Below are 26,188 nucleotides of genomic sequence, written 5' to 3'. Positions count from 1 at the left end.
AAACAGTATCCGTGGCAGTTTTATTAAGTCTTATAAAGCGCCACTCGCAAAGCAACATCTGTCCTATTATTAACGTAAGAACAGAAGGAGACCGCCCCTGGACAGCAGCACTGGTCACACTGGCCACGTCCAGCGGTGGACACGCATGGGCTGATGGGTAGATCACACCCGGGCTTGCACATCGAATATATCATATATCATTCTGTTCCATCAGCTACTTTAGATTTGTTTTCGTCATTATTGAAATAATAACTTAAGTTTATTTACAAAGTAGAAAGTTTAATACCGAATATCGTTGCTTGGACCTTGACAATGATTGACCTGTTTACCTTTACAGTGCAAAGGTATCGGTCATCCTATAGGTCGAACACAAGGCTAGCTGCTCTCTCGAATGTTCTAGATATTGTCCATCCATACTACCTAGAACCACTGCGTTTGTCCAGTGCGCTTTCTACCATCCGGCTTTGGAATAATCTCGCCTCCGTGTTGTTTCCTGAGTGCTATGACATGTCCTTCTTCAAACGAGGCTTGTGGAGAGTATTATGCGGTAGGCAGCGGCTCGGCTCTGCCCCTGGCATTGCTGACATCCATGAGCGACGGTAACCACTCACCATCAGGTGAAACGCTAACTGCCCACAAAGGAAAAGGGGATTTGTGAACACAAGTCAGGTATGTATGATAAAAGTTAGTGATATATAAACCAGTCTATGGCATTTGAACCCTGATCGTATGAATGCAACTCGATATGAATGCACTGGTCATCACATCAGGGAGACCATAAAATCTTATTGTTATTAGAGTCTAAGTTTTATATCCTTAATAGCTCCTTTGTTGAAGTATATGTATATATTGTCAATGTTTTGTATTGATGATCACTTTGTTGGTGCAACTTGATAAATAAATAAATAAATAATTCTTCTGTCCGTGTGTATGTTTAATGAGCTCCTGGACGGCTGGACCAATCTTGATGATTTTTTTTGTGTACGTTCCAGTGAATCCGATAATACTTATTTTAGATTCAAAACTCGATATTGTAATTAAAAAATATATTTAAAAAATCTTCAAAAGGGTCCAAATTGCTACAAATCATTCAAAAAAGTTTTCACTTATACGTCGTGTGTACAGCACGAGGTCTGTCTGGGTCGCCAGCATATGGAGACCTCTGGCGAATTCTGGGAATCATAAATCCTGCGTCCATAACGAGCGGTTGCCGCACTAATCTTCAAACTCTAGCACAATGTAGTACATCTACAGCTGCTCTTCAAACTTTAACTTGCTTTACCTTTGACTTATGTCTATGATAGTTTTTGAAATGACCATCAGCAACGAAATTATCTTTTGTTCGTTTAACATTTATTTGTCAGCGTCAGTCATTTAGAGACGAGGGGACAGCGCCCAGCTCACACACACACCAATCGATTGAAATAAGCTCGGCTCACGCCAGAATGGAGGATGGCTTCGCAAGACATATGTGAAAAAGTGGTACTTTTTACTGGTAGTAGGACCTCTTGTGAGTCCGCACGGGTAGGTGCCACCACCCTGCCTATTTCTGCCGTGAAGCAGTAATGCGTTTCGGTTTGAAGGGTGGGGCAGCCGTCGTAACTATACTAAGACCTTAGAACTTATATCTCAAGGTGGGTGGCGCATTTACGTCGTAGATGTCTATGGGCTCCAGTAACCACTTAAGACCAGATGGGTTGTGAGCTAGTCCACCCATCTAAGCAATAAAAATAAAAATAAAACCTACCTGTACGAAACGATCGGTACACGATGCAAGAAAAAACAGCAAAATAGTTGGATAATAATAAAAACAAAGTCGTAACATTAAAAATATTAATAAGTTAAAATTAAAAATATATTGCGTAAGAGGACGTAAATACCTACTGTCATAGGTTATTGTCTATTGTGTTTTTGTTTTAATTTACACCAACATGGAATTTGTTTTTACAATAGTATTTTTAGAATTAGAATAAGAAACCTAAAACATCTACATGGGTAACTATAAGTGTATAGTGTATGTAAGTTATAGGGTTGCTCGCCTGGGCTTTAGTGGCGAACGTGGCCATTGTTGAATGTTGACCGCGACTGTTCATACTAGGACGCCTCTATCCAATGACTTGCAACCGAAATATATTGTCCATTCGCAATGAGATTACTTTTTTCCCTATCTGTTCGCTGTAGACTAAGAGGATATTCCAGCGATGCCTGGACGAGTGAGCTCATGAGCTCAACCTGAGAGAATTTGTTAGTGTTAGGGCCGAGTCACACCGGAATGGCAGCGGCCGGCAGCGTCGCGGCGAGCACTTTCAGTGTGAAATAATTTTAAACTTTATCTTAGATATACTTAAAAGATCAGTATGGCTTGAAAAGCTAGAAAAGGTCGCGACACTGCCGCCGCCTGCCCGCGGTGAAGCGAGCAGCCGCGCGCCACGTGCGTCTTGTCGGTGGTTCTGCCCGCGGCTGCCAGCGTCGACACCGCCCTCATATAATAATAATAATAATAGAGCCCTTTATTCGGATAACAGATATACAAATTAAGTTTCTTATATTACTGCACTTATACTGATATATGTATTTATATATAAGTATTTTAGAAAATTAAAATTGGTGTATTTGGTGCTTGTTTACTCTCTGTATGTTCGTTTGCCAGTTGGCAAAGGCCTCCTCTAACCTACTCCATTCTGATCTCTCTCTGGCTACTCTACTCCATGTTATGCCCGCAACCTGCCTGATATCATCGTCCCATCTTTTTTGTTGCCTGCCTCTTTTCCTCTTGCCTTCCCTTGGGTACCAATGTGTAGTTATTTTGCTCCATTTTTCTTTTCCTCTGACCATGTGTCCCGCCCACTTCCATTTTAGCCTTTTTATTTTTAGAGTTACGTCTTGTGTCTTAGTCTTTTTCCTAATGTTAGTGTTTCTTATTTTATCCTCCCTTTTCACTCCTATCATGCTTCTTTCCATTGCTCGTTGGCAAATAGCAATTCTATTGGTTATGTTTTTTGTTAAGGCCCATATTTGACTTCCATACATTAAAATTGGTAGAATGCAAACATTGAATAGTTTGCCTTTTGTTCCTATATGAAGATTTTTATCTTTCATTATTTCTCTTAGACTCCAATACCTCTTCCAACTGTTTGCAATTCGTCTTTCGATCTCTTTGTTTATATTATCTTTAGGTGATACTTATCAGCTGTCCGGGGTATATATATTCTTCGACATAGGTAATTTCTGACTTGCCTACATTTATGCTGCTTTTGGTTCCGTTGGTCATTACTTTTGTTTTTTCGGGATTTAATTTTAGTCCTACTTTTTCACTCTCCGAGGCTAGTTCGTTTAACATTCTATTTAGGTCTCCCGGTGTTTTTGCGAATAACACAATGTCATCGGCAAATCTTAAGTGTGTTAGTGTGCGGCTGTCTATATTTAAACCCAGATTCTCCCAATCAAGGCTCCTGAAGATCATTTCCAAAACAGAGGAGAAAAGTTTTGGAGAGAGAGGATCTCCTTGTCTTACTCCTTTTTGTATCTTAAACGAATCTCCTTTCTTTTCTAGCTGAATGCACGCCGAGCTGTTTTTGTAAACATTTCTAATCAATCGTATATATTTTTGTTCTATCCCTTGTTCTCTTAACGCCTCCCAGATGTTTGCATGTATTAATGAGTCAAATGCTTTGGTGTAATCGACAAATGCTAGATAGTATATGAGTTGATATTCTGCATATTTTTCAATAATTTGCCTAACAGCATGGATATGATCAAGTACTGAGTAGTTTCTTCTAAAACCTGCTTGTTCTATTGGCTGTTGCTCGTCGAGTTTGCCCTCCATTCGCTTGAGCAAGATCTTTGCAAATATTTTGTACAGGTTGGACATTAAACTTATGGGTCGGTAGTTTCCAATATCGTACTGATCACCTTTTTTGTACAGAAGGATTATGTTGGATTTAGTCCATTGCTGGGGAATCGTTTCTGTGTTGATGATATCGTTGAAGATTTCTTTGAGAATAGGTGTTATTGTTTGTTTCGCTTGTTTTAGTACTTCGTTACTTATTCTGTCGGGTCCTGGAGCTTTATTGTCTCTTTGGGTTTCTATAGCGAATTCTATTTCATCCTGTATGATGCTGGGCACGGATGAGATTTCCAACAACTCTATTTCCTTTTCCTCTATGTTGTTTTCATATAATTTCTTGTAGTAAGATCTAGCAATTCCTAATATTCCTTGCCTTCGATTTTCCTTCAAGCTATTACTATCTTTCATCTGTACGATCCAGTCCTTTTTGTTTGATAATTCCTTATGTGCCTTTTTATACCTCCTGTTTGTAAAATGTGTCTCTCTATTGTTTCCATTCTTTTTTGAGTTCTATCTTTTCTAATACTTTCTTTAATTTCTTTGCTGAGTTTTGCTATTTGCTTTCGATTATCGTTACTATTTTTTCCATTAATTAAGTTAGCTCTTTGTTTGAGAAGGTTGATTGTTTTGGTAGTCATCCACTTGTTAGATAGGTCTTTGTTATTAGTCCCTTGTTGAATAGCTGCTTTGATTGCTCCTTCTAACCAGTCGTATTTTTCTTGCACCTCCATGTTTGTTGTCTCTTTTTTGTAATCTATAAGTTTTGTCATTACAGAGTTGGCTATTTGGGATATTTGAGTTTTTTGGCGGGGTTGTCGTTAGTTCTGCTCGAATAATTCGATGGTTTGTATTGAAGTTGAAATTGCTTATAACTTTCATGTTAGAGAAGTATCTACTTTTATTAGACATTATAAAATCTATTTGGTTTTTTGTTTTCCCGTCTGGTGATGACCAGGTCCACATCTTACTTTCTTTCTTCTTGAACACTGTGTTTAGGATTCTGAAGCCATTCTCCTGTGCAAAGTTTACAAGTCTTTCTCCGTTTCTGCTTCTGGCCTTTTTTCACACACAAATGGTCCCAAGACTGTGTCGTCTTCTAGTTGTCGTTCTCCAATTTGGCCATTGAAGTCTCCTATCTTCAAATAATTCTTTCTCCCATTCGCCTTACCTCACGCAGGCCGACAATGTCCCATTTAATCTGTTTCAACGCATATACTAGTTCTGTAAGGCTTTCATCGTTTTTCAGTGTAAGTACATTGAGGGCTGCAATATAAATTATTGATTTCGTGTAGCTGTTTTCGCAATTGTTTTCCTGTGTTGTTGGGGGGTTGTGGTTCCTATCCTCCACCAATCGGATTGGGGTAGATCTAATATGTGGGGTTGCAGTATCTAATTTTTGTTTTACTGTTAGAGGGTGATGGTCTAATCCTCCCTCGGTGACCAGCTGTCTTGGGAGTATTTGATTTTGTTGTTTTAACTGTGACATTTTTAGTTGTAGTTCAAATAAATGTTGACTTGGATTGTTTGTTGTTGTCGGTTGTAATCCTCCGGTTCTTGATGGAGTATTAGTTTTTGTTTGTATTTTTTTCTGAAAAGGAGTGTGATCTCTGTCGTAAGTATTGAAAAGCATCTATCTTGTGCATCTTCGTATTTGTTGCAATTGGGTTGCCAGGACTTGGAGTTTCAGATCTTTTCCTTTTTTCGGTGTCTTTTTTACTGTCGCCGGAATTTTTGTTTTTATTTTCTTTCTTGGCTAGAAGTACTTCCTTTGGTAGATCGTGCGTGATGTATATGTCAGCTTTCGGTTTCTTTTTATTTTTCAAAATCTGGATTTTCTTCTGTAGGCTCGTAGTAGTAAGCAAAACTGGTCTAGTTTTGCCATTTCTGGATCCTTTTTTCCCTAGTCTCTGAAGTATGTTAATATCTTCTGTTTTAATTTCCACTTCGATTCCGCGCAATGTTGATTTTACAAGGTTACTTAGGTCTTCGTATTTTTCATCATTCTCTTCAGGTAAGCCATGAATTAATATATTGTTTTTCCTGGTAATAGACGCGAGGGTGAGAATCTTTTTGTTTAATGTCTCAACTTCCTGCTTCAGTTTTTCGTTCTCCTCTATGATCGGTTTTATTTTTTCGTCGACTTGGTGTGATATGGCTGCAGTTATATTTTCCGTAATTGTAGCAGTTTGCAAGTTCAATTGTTCAGTCATTTTAGATAAAAGCAGTGACATCTCAGGTGACAACGACATTTTTATGTGAAACTAAACGTAAAGTTGAGCAGAATTTGAAACTAGTTTCTGAACGTAACGAACGGCGGCTAACAAGCTAGTTAATCCACAGACACAGCCACTGAGTTTCTCGCCGGATCTTCTCAGTGGGTCGCGGTTCCGATCCGGTGGTAGATTCTGCGAAGCACTGCTCTTGTTAGAGCCAGTGTTAGCAACATCTCTAGGTTAGAGCCCCGTGAGCTCACCTGTGTAGTTCTCATTTAATTACTCTCAGTTGTCCTGTACCCTCAAAATGTTTGTCACTGCTCGGCGGATCCGGCTACATGAGTCCTGATGCCGCTCTTGTTGACGCTCAAATAGATATAAATGATTAATTCAAACGACGTTTAGTGGAAATAATTTATAATGTTGTGACATCACTCATTTTGTAATTTATTTTAAAGGCTTGGCACTATGAGTCATCGTGACGTGAATGTGATAAAAAAAACAAATTGCCCTTGTAGGCAGATGCGCGTACGTCCCACCTGATGGCGAGTGGTTACCGCCGCTTATGGACGTCAGCTACGCCACGGGCACAGGGGCTCTGTATCCGCCCCCATGGATAGCATGCGTAGCATTCCAACCTGCTGACTTATACCGCCAAACTCTTCAACATCAGACGACGTTCAACCTCGATATCCGGGACACGGATGAGCAGTGTCACCGGTTGGGAAAGTGGATAGGACAAGACAAAATCGTAGGCAGCCCTACACGGGAGCTACTACCACACTAGATGGTTAGCGTTAAAATTTCCAAGGACCTCTACCTCCGCAGGGTACCGCTCATGCGCGCGGTCGGTCCCCATGATCAAACAGAGTTGACCCGTCATCCAGGTAGGTACAGACTCGAATACATCCTTCATAGTCTTTGAGCAACCACAAGCGCGTAAGGTCCTGTTGCTCAAGGCTGAAGGCGGCGACAGCAAGTTAGTTAGTTAGGCATGAAGTACCGGAAGCCGGGGTATTCGTGGTTCGAGGTGTCATCCGAAGTAAAAATCTGGCGTCTCCGTCAAGAAAAGTAAAGCGCTACGCCGCGGCGTCTCATACTGGTAATGTATGTATTTAAGTTGCTGTGTAAGCCTCTAACTAGGTAGACTGAAATCAACATTAAATGCAGATTGGGAATCCATCATTTTTTTTATTGACCTTGTAGGCTGACGACCATACGGCCCACTTGATGGTGAGTAGTTACCGTCGCCTATGGTCTTCAGCAATGCCAGGAGCAGAGCCAAGCCGCTGCCTGCCGCTTAATACTCTCCACAAGCCTCGTTTGAAGTAGGACATGTCATAGCGCTCGGCAAACATCTTGGAGGGGACCTCATACCAAAGCAGGATGGTACGTGGCAAAAAAGACCTCTGGAAACGCACTGTCGACGAACGTAACGGTTCCAGATAATATGGATGAACTCTGCTCCGATGGCGGGAGGTGCGATTATAAAAAGGAGATGAGGGGATCATCTCAAACAATTCCTCAGAGCACTTCCCATGGAACATACGGTACAAAATACAGAGGGAACCGAAGTCCCTCCGCAGACCCAGAGATTCCAAACGATCCGTAGTCATAATATTCCTTTCTCTTTTCTACGTTTCATTGTTTGCTTCTTGTCGAGAGTTAGGACTAAGTGAAGTAGAATGTTCGTGATGAGATGGAGGCAGTACCTGAATAAAGCATGGAAGACAGTGGGTGTTCGACCATGGGTTGCGTGAGAGGCTGACGCAGGGCATAGTAAGGCCCCCGGTCCAGCCTGTGTACGGTCGCTAGGATCCACTCCGCACGACAGGATTTCACACCAGTTGGTGCGATAGCTTCTCGTGGCGGAGTTTAGTAGTGACACTGACCCGGGTTCAGAACCCCCACTGACCAGCGGGCGGTGGCGAAGACCGATTCACCGAGTCTCCCTAGACACCCGTCAACAAATTACGACTCGCGGACTCGCACACACTCCGCAAATTCCAAGCATCACAAAGACTCACCTCAAACAAGGAAGAGGAAAGAGAAGCAAAACAACCAGCTCTCCACCCACACGCTGGAACACGGTAGGGCTATTTGACGGCGGTCTCTAGTTGGAAGGTGGTCAATTGGATTTCTAGCTCCTGTTTAGGACTAACCAGAGGTCACTTGTAGAGTATAGACGGTTAAAGCTACAAAAGCGGGTAGGTAAGCATGAACCCCAAAAATAATAATAGATATAAAAAATAATCATTACTTTTTTAGGTCACATTTATTTTCTATTCAAATTCTATTCGACATTAGCGGATTTCTAAATTATATTTATTTTACTAGGAAATTCATCTCTTTTCTAACAATATAAACAAACTGCCACTGCAAATTTTTCATAGATGGATAATGAAAAGTGCTGTTGATAATATTTTAAGAACATTTTGTATTTTTTGTTTTCAAGCACGTCATTGTGCAGAAGATTTTAACGAAAACAATATTGACAAAAAAAATGCGTTTTGAGAAGTATCGGAGGGTTCTAGACGCAAGCCCCGGATCATACGCGTCTTTTTTTGAGATGTTCAACACGTTGATTAACAATTTGAATTCAATATGAGTTTCACGTAATCTAGCGTTAACGTTCAATCTGTCCATATAAATCCAATCAAGCCATATAAATGTAAAATTACATTATAACATAACATTATATTACTGGTGGTAGGACGTCTTGAGAGTCCGCGCGGGTAGGTACCACGGCGCTGCCTATTTCTGCCGTGAAGCAGTAATGCGTTTCCGTTTGAAGAGCGGGGCAGCCCTTGTACTGTTAAATGTGAGACATAACAACTCATGTCTCAAGGTGGGTGGTGGCATTTACGTTGTAGATGTCTATGGGCTCCGGTAACCACTTAACAACAGGTAGGCCGTAAACTCGTCCAACCATCTAAGCAATAAAAAAAACGCCCCATCCAGTAATCATTGAATAAGCTCCTTTAATAGTTCAATTTCACGACGGCTCTGGGCCGAGTCACACCGGAATGGCAGTGGCCGGCAGCGTCCGGCAGCGGCCGGCGGCGATGCCAGCGGCCCCCGGCGTCGCCGCTGGCAGCCTCGCGCGGCCTCCACACTGCACGCGCCTAGTCTCCTCTTGACTAGTTTAGTTTCGTCATTCGGCAATAATCGTGTAATAAAAATGAAACCCGCAAAATTATAATTTGTGTAATTACTGGTGGTAGGACCTCTTGTGAGTCGACGCGGGTAGGTAGCACCGCCCTGCCTATTTATGCCGTGAAGCAGTAATGCGTTTCGGTTTGAAGGGTGGGGCAGCCGTTGTAACTATACTTGAGACCTTAGAACTTATATCTCAAGGTGGGGCCACCCACCTTGAGATGAGCATTTACGTTGTGCATGTCTATTTTTTTTTTTTTGTCTATGGGCTCCAGTAACCACTTAACACCAGGTGGGCTGTGAACTCGTCCAACCATCTAAGCTATAAAAAAAAAAAGTATGTTTGGAGTGAACATAATTGAATTGGTTATTATATATATATTATGACCGCGGCGCCGCCGCGCCGCGGGCGGCCTCTTGTCGCCGCTGGCAGGACCACCGACAAGACGCACGAGGCGCGCGGCAGCCCGCTTCACCGCGGGCAGGCGGCGGCTGTGTCGCGACCTTTTCTAGCTTTTCAAGCGATACTGATCTTTTAAGTATATAGATAAAGTTTAAAATTATTTCACACTGAAAGTGCTCGCCGCGACGCTGCCGGCCGCTGCCATTCCGGTGTGACTCGGCCCTTAGTTTTAAAATAAAGCGTCACACACTGTAGATAGACGAAGCACACGGCCCACCTGATGATGAGTGATTACCGCGGCTCATATAATATGTCAGCACTGCCATGTCGCTTACGACTCTGCAAATCTCGTTTGAAGAAGAACATGTCATAGCGCTCAAAAACACTACGGCGGCCGCCGCGATTTACAAACTGTCGATACGGGCACATCAGACACATCTCCTACTCTTTAAAATCACGACTTCATTAACTCAGGAGTTTCATAAATATTAAAAACCCTTTTCACTACATCCTTCGGTCGCTTTTTTTTCAAGTCGTAACATCAATGGAGAACTGATTCGTCGTTACAAAATAAAACAACAATAGAAATAATTTATATTTGTCGAGGAATATAATAAAATTACACAATTACATACACGTATCTATTATTATACACACATTATTGTACATACTTTTTAATTTTTAAATCCATCAAAATCACATCTTATAGATTTATAAAGAAATGTAAATATTATTATTATATTTTTACATATAGATGGCATTCTCTCGCGATAATAAATACAAAAACAAAGAACGTTTTCAAACGAATAACAGTTTAATGACCTCAGAGAATGACCTGAATAACTATAAAATTTTAGGAAACTGCAGGCGCCGTCCTCCTTCGATTAAGAAACCAGTGCTTGCATTGGATCGGACGACCAATGAACCAAAATCAGATAAATCAATAACTTCAGTCTAACAAATTATTTGAAATCCCACCTTCTCGTTTTCCTTATCTCTCGGAAAATAACTTCCTTACGAATAAAGACATTCATGGACATTTATCTTTAAATTCCACAGGTCTGGAATAAAGTCGACGAAGACATTTCCTGGGCACTTTAATGAACTAAGCTTGAAATTTCTTATCAGTCGCGGGCAGTTTACTGGTGGTAGGACCTCTTGAGTCCGCGCGTCAACCACCCTACCTATTTCTGCCCTAAAGCAGTAATGCGTTTCGGTTTGAAGGGTGGGGCAGCCGTTGTAACTATATTTGAGACTTAAGAACTTATATCTCAAGGTGGGTGGCGCATTTACGTTGTAGATGTCTATGGGCTCCCGTAACCACTTAACACCAGGTGGGCTGAGAGCTCGTCCACCCATCAAAGCAATAAAAAAATTAAAAAATTACAAAAAAAAGCGTGTAGCCAGATTCCATTATGACTTCACGATGACAAAGTTATTTAAAGTTTAGATCTTTATAATCATAGTAATAAAGCACAATCATATTATTATGAATCACTGAAACCTGGCCCACTGTCCAGTTGTTAAATGTATAATAGCACTATCATTACATTGACGGTACCTAAAACCTTACTTGCAGTGCCAAATGCAATTTCAATTCCAAAGGGAATGAGCGGGTAGTTCGAAGAGAGCGCGTAGGATGCGGTGAAGTTGAAACAACTCATGTTTCTCAGTTCGGCCAGAGAATGTTTGTGAAATTACAATGTAATCTGGCATTAGCGTTACGAGCTTACATATTTTATTTCCAACACAGTTACGGAAAATAACTTCTCTTTTGTGTTTATGCTTTTTTTTTACTTAGGTGACTAAGAAATATACGATAGGTATATAGAAAAAAAAGGTAGGCACATTTGTTCTGCCACTTCTTTTTATAATTATGGCTTATTTGTTAAAGTAAAGTTTTTTGGACTTTAAATTGTAATTAAAATACTGTTATTGGATTCTTTATTTTGAAAACGGGTAAATTAAAGACATAAAATAAAACTCTCTATAGGTAAAATAAATGGCTTGTCAATTCACACCGCCTTATTTACTTAATGATTGTCGTATTCCAGAGCTCTCATAGTACGAAACAGGGCTTTCCCACTTTCATTACCAATGTCCATGATTTTACACAAGATGTCTGAAAACTTAATAACTTGTCGTCGTGATTTCGCCACACATTGCGTAGCGGGTCTGCAGTGCGTCAACTCATCTAGATTACGTGATTATTAAAAACTAGCAATGAACACGATGCTAGTTCCACGTGAGTAAAATGTACGCGGCATGTGGTGAATCGCACACGGCTAAACACGCAGATAGGTCACGGTAGAGCGCACTAGTATAAGTAGAAAAACAGAAATGGCTCTAGCTACGTGCGGACCCTGAACTGCTTGCTAAGAGACCTTGTGACGCCAAGAACTGAACGTCTACTCTCATGACGGATGTGCAATACTGGTCCGTCTTCTATTTATTTTCCAGAAACAGAATCTTCTTCAACCTTTTTTTGCTAACTTTCGTGATTATGTTTTAAAGCATACGTTTGCTCGTCCTTTGTGATAACAAACTAGATGAAAGAAACGTTTCCGACAAAGGCAGTCCTGGAAGGAATTACATTGGCGTCCGAATTCATTTCTTATTGTCCCTTGCAGTGCACGCAATGTACCACAAATAAAAATCAGCTCACTCGAGGGATCAACGACCTGAGACAACGCGGCGAGGCGGGGCAGGGCGGCTGTCAACTACCTTCACAAAGTATGTACTCATTTATTAACTTTGCTCTTCGCTTTTACGAAGCTATTCATTACGCTATACCCTTTTCGATTTCAGGAAGGTTTCTCGGGGACCCGTGCAGGAATTTCAGTAAATTTGAACGCAGTCGATAACGAAGATAATACATAAACATCTCGGCTGTAAAGTCAACAAAATAGCGCTTAAACCGACAGGAGCTTCGTCCGTCGATTAAATTTACAAAACGAAAACACTAATTACACGCGAAATAAATAAATTAACAACTTACAAACTATATAGTTATATTTTTGAAAAATAAAATAAAACATACATTTTTATCAGATGTAATATGCTGTTTTTGATACACCATTGGGTCATCACCAAGTTTCGCGTGTTCGTCTCAGAACCGAAGCGAACTATAACATAACGGGCTTGATGGATTCAGGAAGTCGGTAGTGAAGTCCTTGTGATGAGACGTAATGCGAGTGGACTCGTCGGGGATCTGGACGCTGGGCGAGGACGAAGTCTTCACTTATTTTAAATGTACCTCAATGAATACTAATCTTAGCTATGATCTAAATTGGCAATATTATTGAAAAATCACCCCTAAGACTCTAGAATGAAAGTTTACAATGGGTTCCAGTCATCACCAGCTAGACTTTCAACAACTTTACTTAGCTCTAACTTAGGTATCGTGGAAGAGCACACAATTGTAATTAGAGTTTTTTCTTTCAAATTCTTTAAACTCGTGCAATCAAGAAGATGATTGTAAAGAGAATCCAATAAAGGGAAGAGAGAATTCCCCTGATGCCGAATCTTCGTCCTCGGTCCCGGGTACAAAGACAGCATATTTCATGTGATACAACAATCATTATAACTTTATTTTTAAATTTGTGCGACGAATGGCTAGAACTCTATCATTACGGCACGCAACGATACGAGGGTAGGCAGAGAGTAGCAAAGTACACATAATATATTTTATAATATTTCTCTTAAATTTGTTAATTAGCCTAGTCTCCTGGAGACTACTCGAAGTCGCGATTGCATTAGTATAACGGCTACCCACACCACGCTGGGATAACTGTGGGCGCTGGTAACCACTTAACACCGGATGGTCCATCAGCTCGACCATTAAAGAAATAAATAAAAATTAAAATCACTCCCTACAAAAGGGAGGTCCGACTATAAAAATAGACATATTACTTATTCAAACAATATGTGCAGAGTCAAATTATTGATATCGAGTCAAATAATATTTGGGCAGTTGTGTATCGTTCACACGATTCGATTCTAGTCGTCCGACCGCTAACATTGATCGACTAGAATCGTCCCGTGTGAACAGACCGTGCGCGGGCCACAGCGTCCACAGCTGGTAGCGGTTCGTGTGCTGAACACGCAACTACCGCTGGCTCTAAGCGCTGAAGCAGGCGACCCAACCGTGTGACTTTCCTTCAACGACTCTGCCTACCCCACTAAAAACCCGCCTATAAATCTGGCAAACAAGCCTTTTCGTAAAGACACAGCACTTTATGAATCAACTCATACTGTTCAGAATTTTGCACCATTCCACCTCTGTTCAACCGCATGTTACAAACTATGCCCAAAACGTCAACTTTCTGCTCCGTCGTCAGCTGTTTTATACCATTCAAGATGGCAATTAAGCAGCCCGTTCTGCCAATACCGGCAGAACAGTGTATTATAGTGGGAGGCGATAGGCACTCCCCTTTCAAGTCTAAAGGGGTAGAGGCATCAACGACCATTTCGCAGGGTACTGGGTTGTCTATTGGAGGAAAAACGAATTTCGAGCTCTGCTTGGGGCTGTCGCGCCTGCAGGGTTCACTAGGGCCGTCGGCCTCACAGCTGAAGTTGTGCGCGGTCTCTTTGAGAACGTCCAGACTTAAATTCAGCAGGGCGTTAACGTCCTTAGGGCATTTATGATCCGCCCAGTTGTGGAACCAATAGTGGTAAACGATCACATCGCTCTGCGCTGAGCGAACGGCACTTAAACTTTCACTGTCTAGTGTTTTATCACAATCACTATGAATATACTTTACGCTTAATTTCCTAATTGTATATCCTGATTTTTTTACTATTCCACAGTTCTTGACGCTAAATGTAGAGTTGTCCTCGCCACTGTCCACTAAAAGTTCATCGTTAAGTTCTAAAGGAAAGTATTTTTCACATTTCTGTCGGTTGTTCTCTATAAAATTCGTGAGCATCACTACTTTCTGGACGTTTTGTTCCGGGTCAGGGTCTCGGAGACGGCTGCGGAAGTCCAGGGTGTTCTGGTAGACCATGGACCAGAAGTCGTACATAGTGTTCTGTAGAGGACCCTGGGTTGCTATGTATGTATTTTTGGTGTATTCATGCCCCTAAAAGACAAATGTAATTACATATTTATATTGATTAGATTATTGAATTTGTCATGCACTAATTGGTATTGCCCATCATAGAATTACGCTACAAAGCATTAATGTGTTCCACTTCGAAGTAGATATTTAAACGCCAACTAAGGCGTTCGTGAAAATCGAGCAAAATGCAATGGATTCTTAATGCATTCTCAATTGATTGAGAATAACAGATACTCATGTTTGAAACATATAAAGTTTTACGGGTTAACTATTAACTAGCATTTCTAATTTGATCCTAATATATAGTTCGACCGTTTTGGAAGAAGATTTAGTTGAATAATTGATCTAATAATTCTAATCTCCGCAAACAAAAAGCTACCAACCACATACTTCAATGATTCTTTAGTCCTGTAAAACCCGTACGGTAACACTCGAGACTGGAACAAATTACGTGGTGGAAGGCAGCGCCCTGGCCGTCTAATAATATGCCGCGGCGGACTGGGAGCTGCTTACCAGTCCCTTAATAAGAGCAAAGACAAAACCCTACCTTTATAAAGTTGGCATTGATGTAACCCTCAGTAGTTCCGCTCTCATTCCTCAAGATGAATCGGGAATGTTCGTTAGGGAGGATCGTCTTGTATCTGTTCTTGGTATGAGACCCGGAAACTATGGGCTTCTCCTGAAAATTCGTCGGCATGTCCCAAAATTCCTTGTGCAAGTTCCTCAGGAGTGACTTTTGATACTCGGAGCACGGCTGGGACGATACCAACTCTGGTATGACTGTTTGTGGGTTTTCCAGGCCGACTTCCTCCACTCGACCGGAACAGCAATTTTGACCTTCTGAACTGTTGTGGCATTTTACTTTAGAATAGCCATTTTGGAAAACTTCATTCAAATCTTTCAGCTGTTTTCTGGTCAAAACACTGGACGCATTTTGAAGATGCTGCATATTCGCTAAGTACATTCTAAAGTCTTCTGAAGTGCTCTGAGGACTCAAAGGTTTCGTTGTGATATTCCTCACAAAGCCAGGTTGGAACTGGTCATCTTGACGTCCAAAGGCATATATGATTTCGTTATCTTGATCCCCGCAGATGTAAGTCAAGTTCTGAGGATAGTCCGACGACTCCACGTACGAAGAGGACCAGAGATTATCGTGAGATCCAAAACCAAGTCCTTTCTCGTTCGATCTCAATCGTGTTCTATTCTTATAAGACTTTGGTATTAAGTTCTCAGTGCTCAAAGATTTCCGATGTTTGTCTCTGTGCGGTAGGTCTTTGAGGCTCGGCTCCAGCAGGGTTTCGTCAATCTCAATATCTCTTGGTTCTTGAGGCTGAATGTTCAAGGTAAGAGAGGTGTTGGAATTGCGTCGTTCTAAAATACCCTTCCTAGGTTCGGCATCGATGCTGTGGTTACTATTGTACCTACTCAAATTGCAACTAGAACCGTTTAGGTTGTAATTTGAGATGCTCAATCCTCGATTCCCAACAGTCAACTGAGGGTTCGAATTATTAATGTTTAAAGTCAAGGACGTATTGGAGCTTCGTCTCTCTAATAAACCCTTCTTCTGTCCCGCTTTAGCTTCTTTGTTTAGAGACGTGTTGCTAGAATGCCTACTTAGCGGCACACTCGAATTAATGTTTAAAGTCAAGCTATTGTTGGAGCCGCGGCGCTGGAGCAAACAATTTTTCGAGCTCTCACCGGATAAATTGGTGTTCGAAGAACATATCACCCGCGTTGTGGGCGTCAAGTGTTCCGTGTTCATTAAAGAAACGTTAGAATCTCGTCGTTCTAGAGAAAACTTCTTTTGTCTATCCGAATTTAGGCTGAAGTTCGAAACGCTGGTCCGCACTGTGGCCAGGTTGTGACAAGACGCGCCCGCGCTGCTGAGAGAGCAGTTTGAGCCCTGGAGACTGTGAGTGCTTAACATTAAACTTTGGTTTGAATTCCTTCTGTGTAATTTCTTTACAAGTTTTTCGTCGTCCGCGCTAGGTTCGAAATCGTCGGACGGAACTCCTTCGGGAAGAGTCTTCAAGTTAGTGCTCGAAACGCTTAAATTCTGTTTGTAATTTAACAGATTTGAGCCCAAACTCGGTCCGGTGTCGAGTTGGAATCTATTGTCGGTTCCGCATATGTTAATTTCTGGTGCATTTTCAGCGAAGTCGGACATGTTTTCGTCAAACGAGCCCATGGTACGAGACCCGGCTCGGGATGTGCTCGGCTGGTATAACATTAAACTAGCGTGGTTTTCCCTCAAGTAAATCCCGCTGTCTTGAGCCTTCATAAGCAAACGCCGTTGGTCTGCGTTTGGCTGAATGGAACTATACCCTAATTTTCCACCAGAAAAATCGTGTTTTAACGATTTCTGTGCTAGTATCCTTTTCAACTGTCTCTTCGGGGTATTCGGTACCGAAATCGAATTTTGGGGAACGTCCAAAGACTTCTTCTGGGGTAAAGACAAATTGACGGTCTCCGAGGAGTCCAGAGAAGTGGCTTTAACTTTTAATGTGGGCGTTTTCACTTTCTTCTCTTCGGCATTAGTGTATAACTTTTCGAATTCTAATAATTCCTTTTCAAGTTCTGTGTCGCGCTTTGTCAAATCGATTGTTAGATTTCTTAGATTCTTGCTTTTAGGTTTCATCTGGGTGTCAGCTGATGTGGTCGCTCCTTCCTCGGAGGTTACAGTAATCTCGAACTCCTTGGGCGAGAACCTCGGCATGTCAATAAAAGATTGGGTATCAGAACTCTGTCTCAAGCTCTTTTTTTGCTTAACTGGAGATTTGGGTTCCTGTTTCTCCTGTTCATCTTCAAACTTAAAGACGGGACGTTCAGAGCTTGGAGTTTTTTGGTGGCGTTCCATACTCTCATAGGAAGTGCTGATGTCATGGTTCTTGTATGCTTCGTTCATTTGATCCTTTATCTGTTTCGCTATCGGAAGCCCAAGGTTCTGTTCTATGATCTTAGCGTTTTCAGAGTCTAAAGATATAGACTTTAGCCTCTGTCTTCTCGCATGCGCAGAGTTCGAAGGGCTGGGCGTTAATTCGTTCGGTTTCTCGTCGATTTTACTATCAAGCTTTACAGATTCTAGCTTCATGCAGCAATCTACCACGTCCTTCTCTTTGGTCTCATTGTTTTCTTCCTTTACGTTCAATTCAATCATTTTGTAGTTTGTATCGCAGCTATTATGCCGTCTGTACTTTCTCGCGTCCTTGTCAGCGGGAGGAGTGAATCTTTCGCGTTCTATAGAATTTCTTCCTCCATATTTCTTGGGTCTGGGTGACATTCTAGATCCTTCTTCTGCCCCACCCGACTGATCGAAGGTAAAATAGTTTTCTTTATTGTACATTAGCACTTTGGGACTTGGCCTCGAACTCAGAATCTTTGGTGAACTAGGCTTGTCGGCTAGGCCGTTCCTATTAATATGGTCTCCGAGCGTCCTGGGAGACTGTGGCACTTCTGGTTCACGAGGAGTCTCCGGAAAGAATTTCGGTGATCTGACACTGTCGTAATATACTGATTTCGGTGACGGTTCCGCGAAGAACATAGGAGATACAGTTTCTGGAGGCGTAAAGAATCTTGGAGAACTAATGGCATCCACGAAAACCCTCGGAGAGAAATCAAATTTAGGAGCAGACGATTTCTCTTTCGCCGAACTACATTCGAGGACACGGGGAGAATTCTGAAGCTCCACTCTCTCCTGCTGACTCTCCAGACCTTCGTTAACGCTACACATGTTTAATCTGGTGCTAACCGACTTAAATCTCCTCAAGTTGTTGGGTGACGTTTCCTGGCTGCCACTGGTGTCCTTCGGAGACATTGCATCACTCATATCGGCTGTGTCTGTTAACTTTTGTAGGGTATCAGGATCGAAACCGAAAACTTTTTGAGATTTAGCGCTCGTTACGAACGGAGACTTCTCGTCCTTCTCCAACGAAGGAGATCGGGTTGCACTGAATTTCTTGGCTCTGGATTCCTGGGACAAATCACTCCCTAGATCGGCGTTAACGATCTGAGCAAATTGCCTGGGAATCGAATTTGCAAACTTGTAATCGACGGGCCGTTTGTGGATCCACTGTTCGGGCAGAGGCAACTTCGGTATACCTCTCAGTTCGTTCGACGTGCCGGGGATTTGGGAGCCTGGAGGTTGTGGACTCTGACTAGATTGAGCTATTGTCGTTTGTGTGGAGTTCTGTACGATAATAATCTGTGGAGGCGAGGGGTCGTCTGCGGGAGCTCCAGCGAGCGACGCCAGGGTACGTTTCGCAGGGAGTGGGGGTGTTGGATAGGGAAGAGAGGGATGTGTCACTCGAGGGGGCTGCGGGGGGCGGGGTGGCAGCGAGTCGCGGACTACGTGTACCTGGAAACATAAATACCCTTATCAGTTTTTGATTACTTTACAATAATGTACCTAAGAAACATCGTTTTTAAATTGTGTATAACGTTTTTGTTTTGAAGAGAATGGTGTACCTAGTAGTACAAAACCAGAGGTTCTACTACAAAAATAGTTTATTGCCATACTAGCAATTAGAAAGCTTAAAAATATTTTTCATTGTTAAATTTAGTTCCACGTCTCCATTTTTGCATTGTACAACCAACAATATAATATTCTTGCTGCAATCAAACATTACGAGTGTCACCTCAAAACCGAATTAATTACCGGATATCTTTAATGAAGATATTGACTACGGCTAGACATTGAACCCGGATGCTGGTACAGCAGTATTTAAATATATATTTTTTCGTTTAAATTAATAAGCTTTTGTGAGAGTCAGTATGTTTTCTTTTATTGCTTAGATGGGTGGACGAGCTCACAGCCCACCTGGTGTTAAGTGGTTGCTGGAGCTCATAGACATCTACAACGTAAATGCGCCACCCACCTTGAGATATGAGTTCTGAGGTCTCAGTATAGTTACAACGGCTGCCCCGTCCTTCAAACCGAAACGCATTACGAAATAGGCGGGGTGGTGGTACCTTTCCGTGAGGACTCACAAGAGGTCCTACCACCAGTGATATATGAGTGGTACGTCATCTGTGCGTTACCGCGAGCTGTTGCGTGGGCTTGTTGTGTCGTCTCCGGCAGCGCGCCAGCACGAGCAGCAGGACGGCGGCGGCGGCCAGCAAGCCGCAGCACCAGCCGGCCCCGCCCACCCACATCGCGCCGCCCTCACATCTGTACAACAGAAAAACAACAACTTTCAGCTGCCATCAAATGTTGATCTTGCATTAGGCTCAATAATATTATTGTAGCGTATTACTCCACCATTCAAACCAAAACGACTAATTCTTTTGTGGAATAAATAATCCAAGTAGTGGTGGTCACTAGTGCAGTCTCACAATAATAATAAGTACACGAATGTATAAAATTAGCATCTATGAATGATGAAAATAATGTAATATTTATATTCATATATATGAGTCAATGTGTGCATTTCCCCTCCTGCTTTTTCTTGTGTTGTGTACCTTTACGGAGCACTTTGGTTTGGACTATGTTCCTCCTTTCTTTCCTGTCCTCTATGCAGTGGAAAGCGACATTGATACTGGATTCCAATGTCATTCCAATTCATTGAGTCATTGAGTCCAAAAAGCCTAGATCAATGTCAATGAAATCTTCAGGAAATTTTTAGATTGAGCTAAGTCAATCCCATGCTCACAAAAATGCTAACCGGCCCCAAAAGCAAGTTAAAAACACAGTAACTGACCTGACCTTACAGTTCCTGAATGGTTTCAGATCAATATGATAATGTTTTAAAGTTTTTTCAATCATAATTATTGAACTTCAAAATTTTATTTTTTTTATTTTTTATTCTCAGCTATTTATTGTTACTACTATTTATCTAGGAAGAATTTTCATCCTTATAAAAATTCGTATATTAAACCATAATAATAATAACATCACTAACTGAGTAAGATATTTGTGTTGTGTACTATTATCATCTTATTTGATGCCTACGTTCGAGAAAGAAACTTAAGATATCAGTAGCACCTGCTTACATCTTCATGTAACTATCATTATTAGTAGATCAGGCTACTTTTTCTTATCGCTTAGATGGGTGGATGAGCTTACAGCACCCATGGTGTAAAATCTCAATTTCTACAGTACAATGGCAGCCTCATCTTTCAACCAAAAACACATTATTGTTTCACAGCAGAAATAGGCAAGGTAGTGGTACCTTTATGTGCAGACTCACAAAATGTTTTACCGCCAGTAAATACACAAATTATAATTTTACAGGTTTGATTTTTATTACAATGTGTTATTTCTTCACCGTGGAAGTCAATAGTGAACATTTGTTAAGTACATATTTCATTAGAAAGATTGGTACCTCGCCTGTATGATTCAAACACTATTAAATCACTTGATATGAATGCACCAGGTGCCTTATCCTTTAAGCCATGAAGACTTTGAGTCCTGGAGAGACTGCATCCAATACTGGACATGTGCCTCCCCAAAAGATCACCACAATGTGTGGTCCTGCACTATCTGCAACCTTCAACAGGATATTGATCCACCTTAAGGTGGCCTACCCACACAATATCTTCCAGCATACAATTGGAGCTCGAAGCACACACACACACAAAGGCATACAAGAAAAAATAGTGGTTTTTATTTATTTAAATTCGATAATATGTAGTTAGCTCTACATTCAAATTACAATTGACAAATAAGACGGTTTTTATCATATTCAAATCACCTTTGCTAACATCTAATGAACAGGGAATATTTTACTGCAAGCATGTGTCATGTATCACCAAGTAGATTGTATACAAGATAAGATATTTTGTAATAGATAATTCCTTAGAAAATACTATTTGCAGCATATTTAACACTTCAAATAGTGTTTTTCATAAATATTTGTGTAAACTTTCATTCTGGCAACTTTTAATCCAAACTAGAACATATTTTTTCCATTTATGTAATTAATATTTCAAAACAAATTTCCTGTACTAAATACATATATACAAAAAGTGCATAATAAAAACATTTAGTCACTGTTATCATGTTTACAAACACGATATATATACTCAATTACCTAATATTAAAACTATGAAGAGGAACATTGATAAAATTTATAATGTAAAGAAAATAAACCAATAAAGTAAATACAGTTTAATACGATTTTATTCGTCTATTTAAATAAATATCGTGTTGTTATTGAGGCTGACCTCGAATGAAAAGTACTATCAAGGCACAGTGCAACGATACGAATTAATTTAGAACAAATTTTGTGTTTTTGACAACCAATTTTTAGAAAAAATTTCAGTGACTTGTACCCCTTGGCGGAAATTAATTTCATACAAACTATCGGAAGTATTGCTTCTTATATACCGTTGTGTACGTGTACAGCGTATTCGTTACTGATTAATGACTAAAAAAGTATTTACCGTGCATTTATTTGGCTGTAGAAGAACGACCGTAGAGGACTTGACAATCATATATTTTACGCTAAAATTAATCACTAGACACTTGAACAGTATATGTAGAACACGTCACCAGCACTGATTAAGCACTTTTACGTGATTTTCCATGAATTTCAACACGTTTTCGAAATAATTTCTCGCTAAGATAGTTTTGACAAGAGATGAATCGGCCATTTTTTTTCTGGCGACAACAAAAGATAAAATGTTGCTACATCACCAACTTATATTCCTTACTTATTCAATTCTTCCTTCATTTTGTTTTATTAAAATTAAACACTATATATAGTTACATTATTCAATTTAAAAATCACTGCTACTTTTGAAAAACTAACTACTTATAACAACTAATTAAAAACAACAATGTCAAACACATTGTGGGTAACATAAACAGAAACAATTTCAGATTTTTTTTTTTATTTTGTTTCACTTGTTTGCATTTCCAAAAACTCCCTATTATTAGGTAAAACTGAGTTAATCAAGTACCGAGGGTTGTAAAGTGCTTTATGAACGGCATCCAATGCACATGCGCGATATACTCTTTCTGGGGCACTGGGCCATCGACTCGCCCTGGAACCACCTCCTAGGTCACAAGATACTTACGGTTTACTATTTAGGTCGCGAATCTATACCATTTATTATCTTGTATACCTATTGATATCAGTGACACATATAGTCACTTAAATTTACGTTAAATATATACTCGTAATTTACCTAACTATTACTTATGTACTACTATTATATTTTATCTTAATATATTATTGTATTCCTCTTAAATAGTAAATAAAATAATAATATTTTACGATTTTTTTTACATCTAATAAGTTGTAGATTATTAAAATGTAAATAGATTGAAGCCACGGCTCGTATGTGTGAATGAATTTCCCTACGTCCAACCTTCACACTACTGAATGAATGAGTACTCAATGAAAGCCTGGCTCATTCTAAAATGATTTTAGTACCTACATACGAAAACTCGCGTCGAAAGAGATTTTAATGTCATTATAGCGTCGTGCCATATTATTATCTTGCTTTAATACAATAGCAAGTACACCATCTATGTGCGGTCCGTCATTACAGTAATATTCACTCAATGAGTTATTCTCGCAATTCTAAACATAAGCAGCATGATAAATAAGTTATGTATGTTGATCCCTTAATGATACACAAATTGTTGGGGCATTCACACTTATCGATACAAGTGTATCGCGCTTCCTACCGTTAGGCTACGCTCCGGCAGCCAATCAAGCAGTTGAATTCTTACCATAGCTAGACCGCCAGCCTTATCGTTTGAGTTCTCTCGAACTTCACGTAACGCACGCGTGATGTAAGGTATAGCGTGTGCCCTATCTCGAACCAGCTGCTCGTGTGAGCGTCACTGTACATCGCAGTGTCTCATAGTATTCTGTTGAATAACATGATATGTATTGCTTGTGGGTCAGGCGGACCACGGGACGCTATCGGCCCGCTACCCGCTCGAGAGTGCTCAGATATACGCTAGACACAAACGATGCAAATCTGGACATTTGTGACAGACCTTAGGGCAGTTTCACGCATGCTACCAACGCGTCTATGAATTTCGTCTCGTCTGCCAACAAAGACGACAAAAAGACAGAACCCGCATGCACAAGATTCTATTTCTGTCGTAGATCAGTTTAAGTTATAACAATTGTTTTTTTTTTACAAAAAGATTACAACTGATAATTCAGACTCGTCGCAATGCGCCTCGCTGTTTGCGCGTAGCGTTGTCCATGGACTCAGTTAGCCACATAACATCGGATAATCGGCGGGCACGTTTCTGTTTATTAATTGTTCAGACTGGTGAACGATCTCACAGCTAATCTAGCGTTAAGTGGTTACCGGAACCGATAAACATAAATGCCACTCCCAGTTTAAAACTTGAGTTTATATAGTAATTAAGCAGATTAAAATTTTTGCGGATTTTATTTTTATTAGACGATGTTATTCCTTCACAGTGAAAGTCAATCGTGACATTTCGCACCTATAAAATTGAGGTCACTTAATTAAATTAAAACGATGCTGACATAGCGCACGACTGCAGGCAGGGCGTTGACATGATTGCCCGCCGGTTTGCACGTAGCTCTATAGAAAGAGCTTTTACTGGTGGTAGGACCTCTTGTAAGTCCGCACGGGTAGGTACCACCACCCTGCCATTCGTGAAGCTGTAATGCGTTTCGGTTTGAAGGGTGGGACAGCCGTTGTAACTATACTTGAGACCTTAGAAGTTATATCTAAGATGGGTGGCGCATTTACGTTGTAGATGTCTATGGGCTCCAGTAACCACTTAACATCAGGTGGAAAGAAAACAAAGAGAACAAAGAACGCGCTTCAGCTTGTACATCTTTAGATACACGTGCAGTCTGTGGGTTAATTACTCGCAAAGGCAGTATAACGCTGCCTCGATTCTCCAGCTGTAGGCAGCGGCTTGGCTCTGCCTCTGGCATTACAGAGGTCCATGGGCGACGGTAACCACTCACCATCAGGTGGGCTGTATGCTCGTCTACCTACAAGGGCAATAAAAAAACTGTATAAGTCGGGCGGAGTATGCGTAACTCAATTTCGTAAACTTTTTAGTGAAGCCACTTCAATTATAAAGGTGCGATGTTGTTAGGTACCTACGCATTTCATTAGAACAGTTGGCACCGACCGGTCGGATTCAAACATCGGTTCAGTCGCATCGCTCAAAGTGAGTCTTGCATCTACGCCTACGAATTAAGATAAAATAAAAGCAATTTAGCCTCTGACTGATTTCCGTTATGTGTTGACGTGATTCATTTTCTTAAAAACCCTCCCACTCACAAGGCAGTTAATAAGATTGAGTAGATCTTCGGCACCGCTACCCGAGACAAAAATAAAAGATAGATAACGTTTTCTTTAATTAGTTTATTGTCAAAATTATATTTTACATTCATTACCGTCATATTTTCTTAAAATAATATCATGTTACTACAATACAACTCATTCAACGTAAGCGACGTCTGGGGATTTGTAAGTGTGTTATCTGTGCAGTGTGCAGGGACGTAGCGGGGGGGTCAAGGGGATATTGTGTCCCGAGCTCTACTCACAAGGGAGCAAATGGTCCGCAAAACAAAAAAATACTGAATAATTGTTATTGTAATTGATTTCTGGAAAATCTATTTTTAAATTTAGGGCCAATGTTTGCAATACCACGAATAATAAAACTATAGAAAAGTAATTACACTTCAAAAATGGTTCCACGTAAATAGCTACCGCGGAGGGCGGGGCTTAAAATAGCTACAGAACGGCGCGCCAGTTCGCTGTGGCACTCGTATCGTGCGGTTGTGTTGCGTCAGTTTTCGGTTGACCAGATAATTATTATTTTGCGCTTTTTAATTTTGCAAGTATGCAATCGTGTGTCGTGAAATGATGTAAAAGCCATACAGATATGAAAAACAGTGGAATTAGCTTTCATAAGAAAGTATCCAAACATCGTATTGATTATGGATAGTGTTATGCAATATGTATGATTACTTTTTCTATGCAGTAGTAGTTCTTTATACTGCTCAGATAAAACATATGTTTTATTTAAGTAACAAGTATGATATTATGCAGCGATAACAAATGATTTTATTACTGCAGATTTCCGACAAATGAAATTCAACGTAACAAATGGATAGCCGCAGTACGCTTGGAAAGAAATGAAACAAATTGGACGCATTGCAAAAATAGCACAATATGCAGCATACACTTTCAAAAAGAGGCCATATGTACGTACTTGAAAGTGGAAGTCGTGTGCCTTACACCCTGTATACAGGATTAGTATTGATTTTAAGTTTAATTTTCACATTTTTATCTCATGTACTAACTTATAAGCTGCATTTATTTTTATTGCAGCAATAAAGTCATTTAATAAAAAAATGAATAAATATTTCATGAATTTATTCCTACTCCATAACGTCGCGTCACCGTCATAAGGGTGCGCTGGGTGGCGCTTGCGAACCGTGACCTTGGCGCGACCAATCGCAAACGCAAGCATTTGTTTATGAAAGAGTAAGTGTTCGTTGTATTGGCATCATTTGTGTGCGTAAATGGAACCATAATCTAAAGTGCAATT

The 26,188-nt window shown here is 40.6% G+C and overlaps 1 protein-coding gene across 1 annotated transcript; it reads right to left on the bottom strand.

Annotated features, from left to right (window-relative positions):
• Positions 1–10,207: 10,207 nt before the first annotated feature.
• On the bottom strand, positions 10,208–22,829 carry LOC101736712 (uncharacterized). The gene is made up of 4 exons (XM_004925966.5): positions 22,060–22,829; positions 19,717–19,846; positions 15,227–19,033; positions 10,208–14,700 (listed from the first exon to the last, which is right to left on the bottom strand). Exons 2-4 carry the CDS (start codon positions 19,828–19,830, stop codon positions 13,813–13,815), a joined length of 4,809 nt encoding a protein of 1,602 aa, XP_004926023.1. The 5' UTR covers positions 19,831–19,846; positions 22,060–22,829; the 3' UTR covers positions 10,208–13,812.
• Positions 22,830–26,188: the final 3,359 nt, after the last annotated feature.

This window comes from Bombyx mori, chromosome 23, assembly GCF_030269925.1.
Source record: "Bombyx mori chromosome 23, ASM3026992v2".
Lineage (NCBI taxonomy): Eukaryota > Metazoa > Arthropoda > Insecta > Lepidoptera > Bombycidae > Bombyx > Bombyx mori.
Note: the sequence above shows the minus strand (reverse complement) of the source record. Positions and strands in the feature narration are given on the sequence as shown.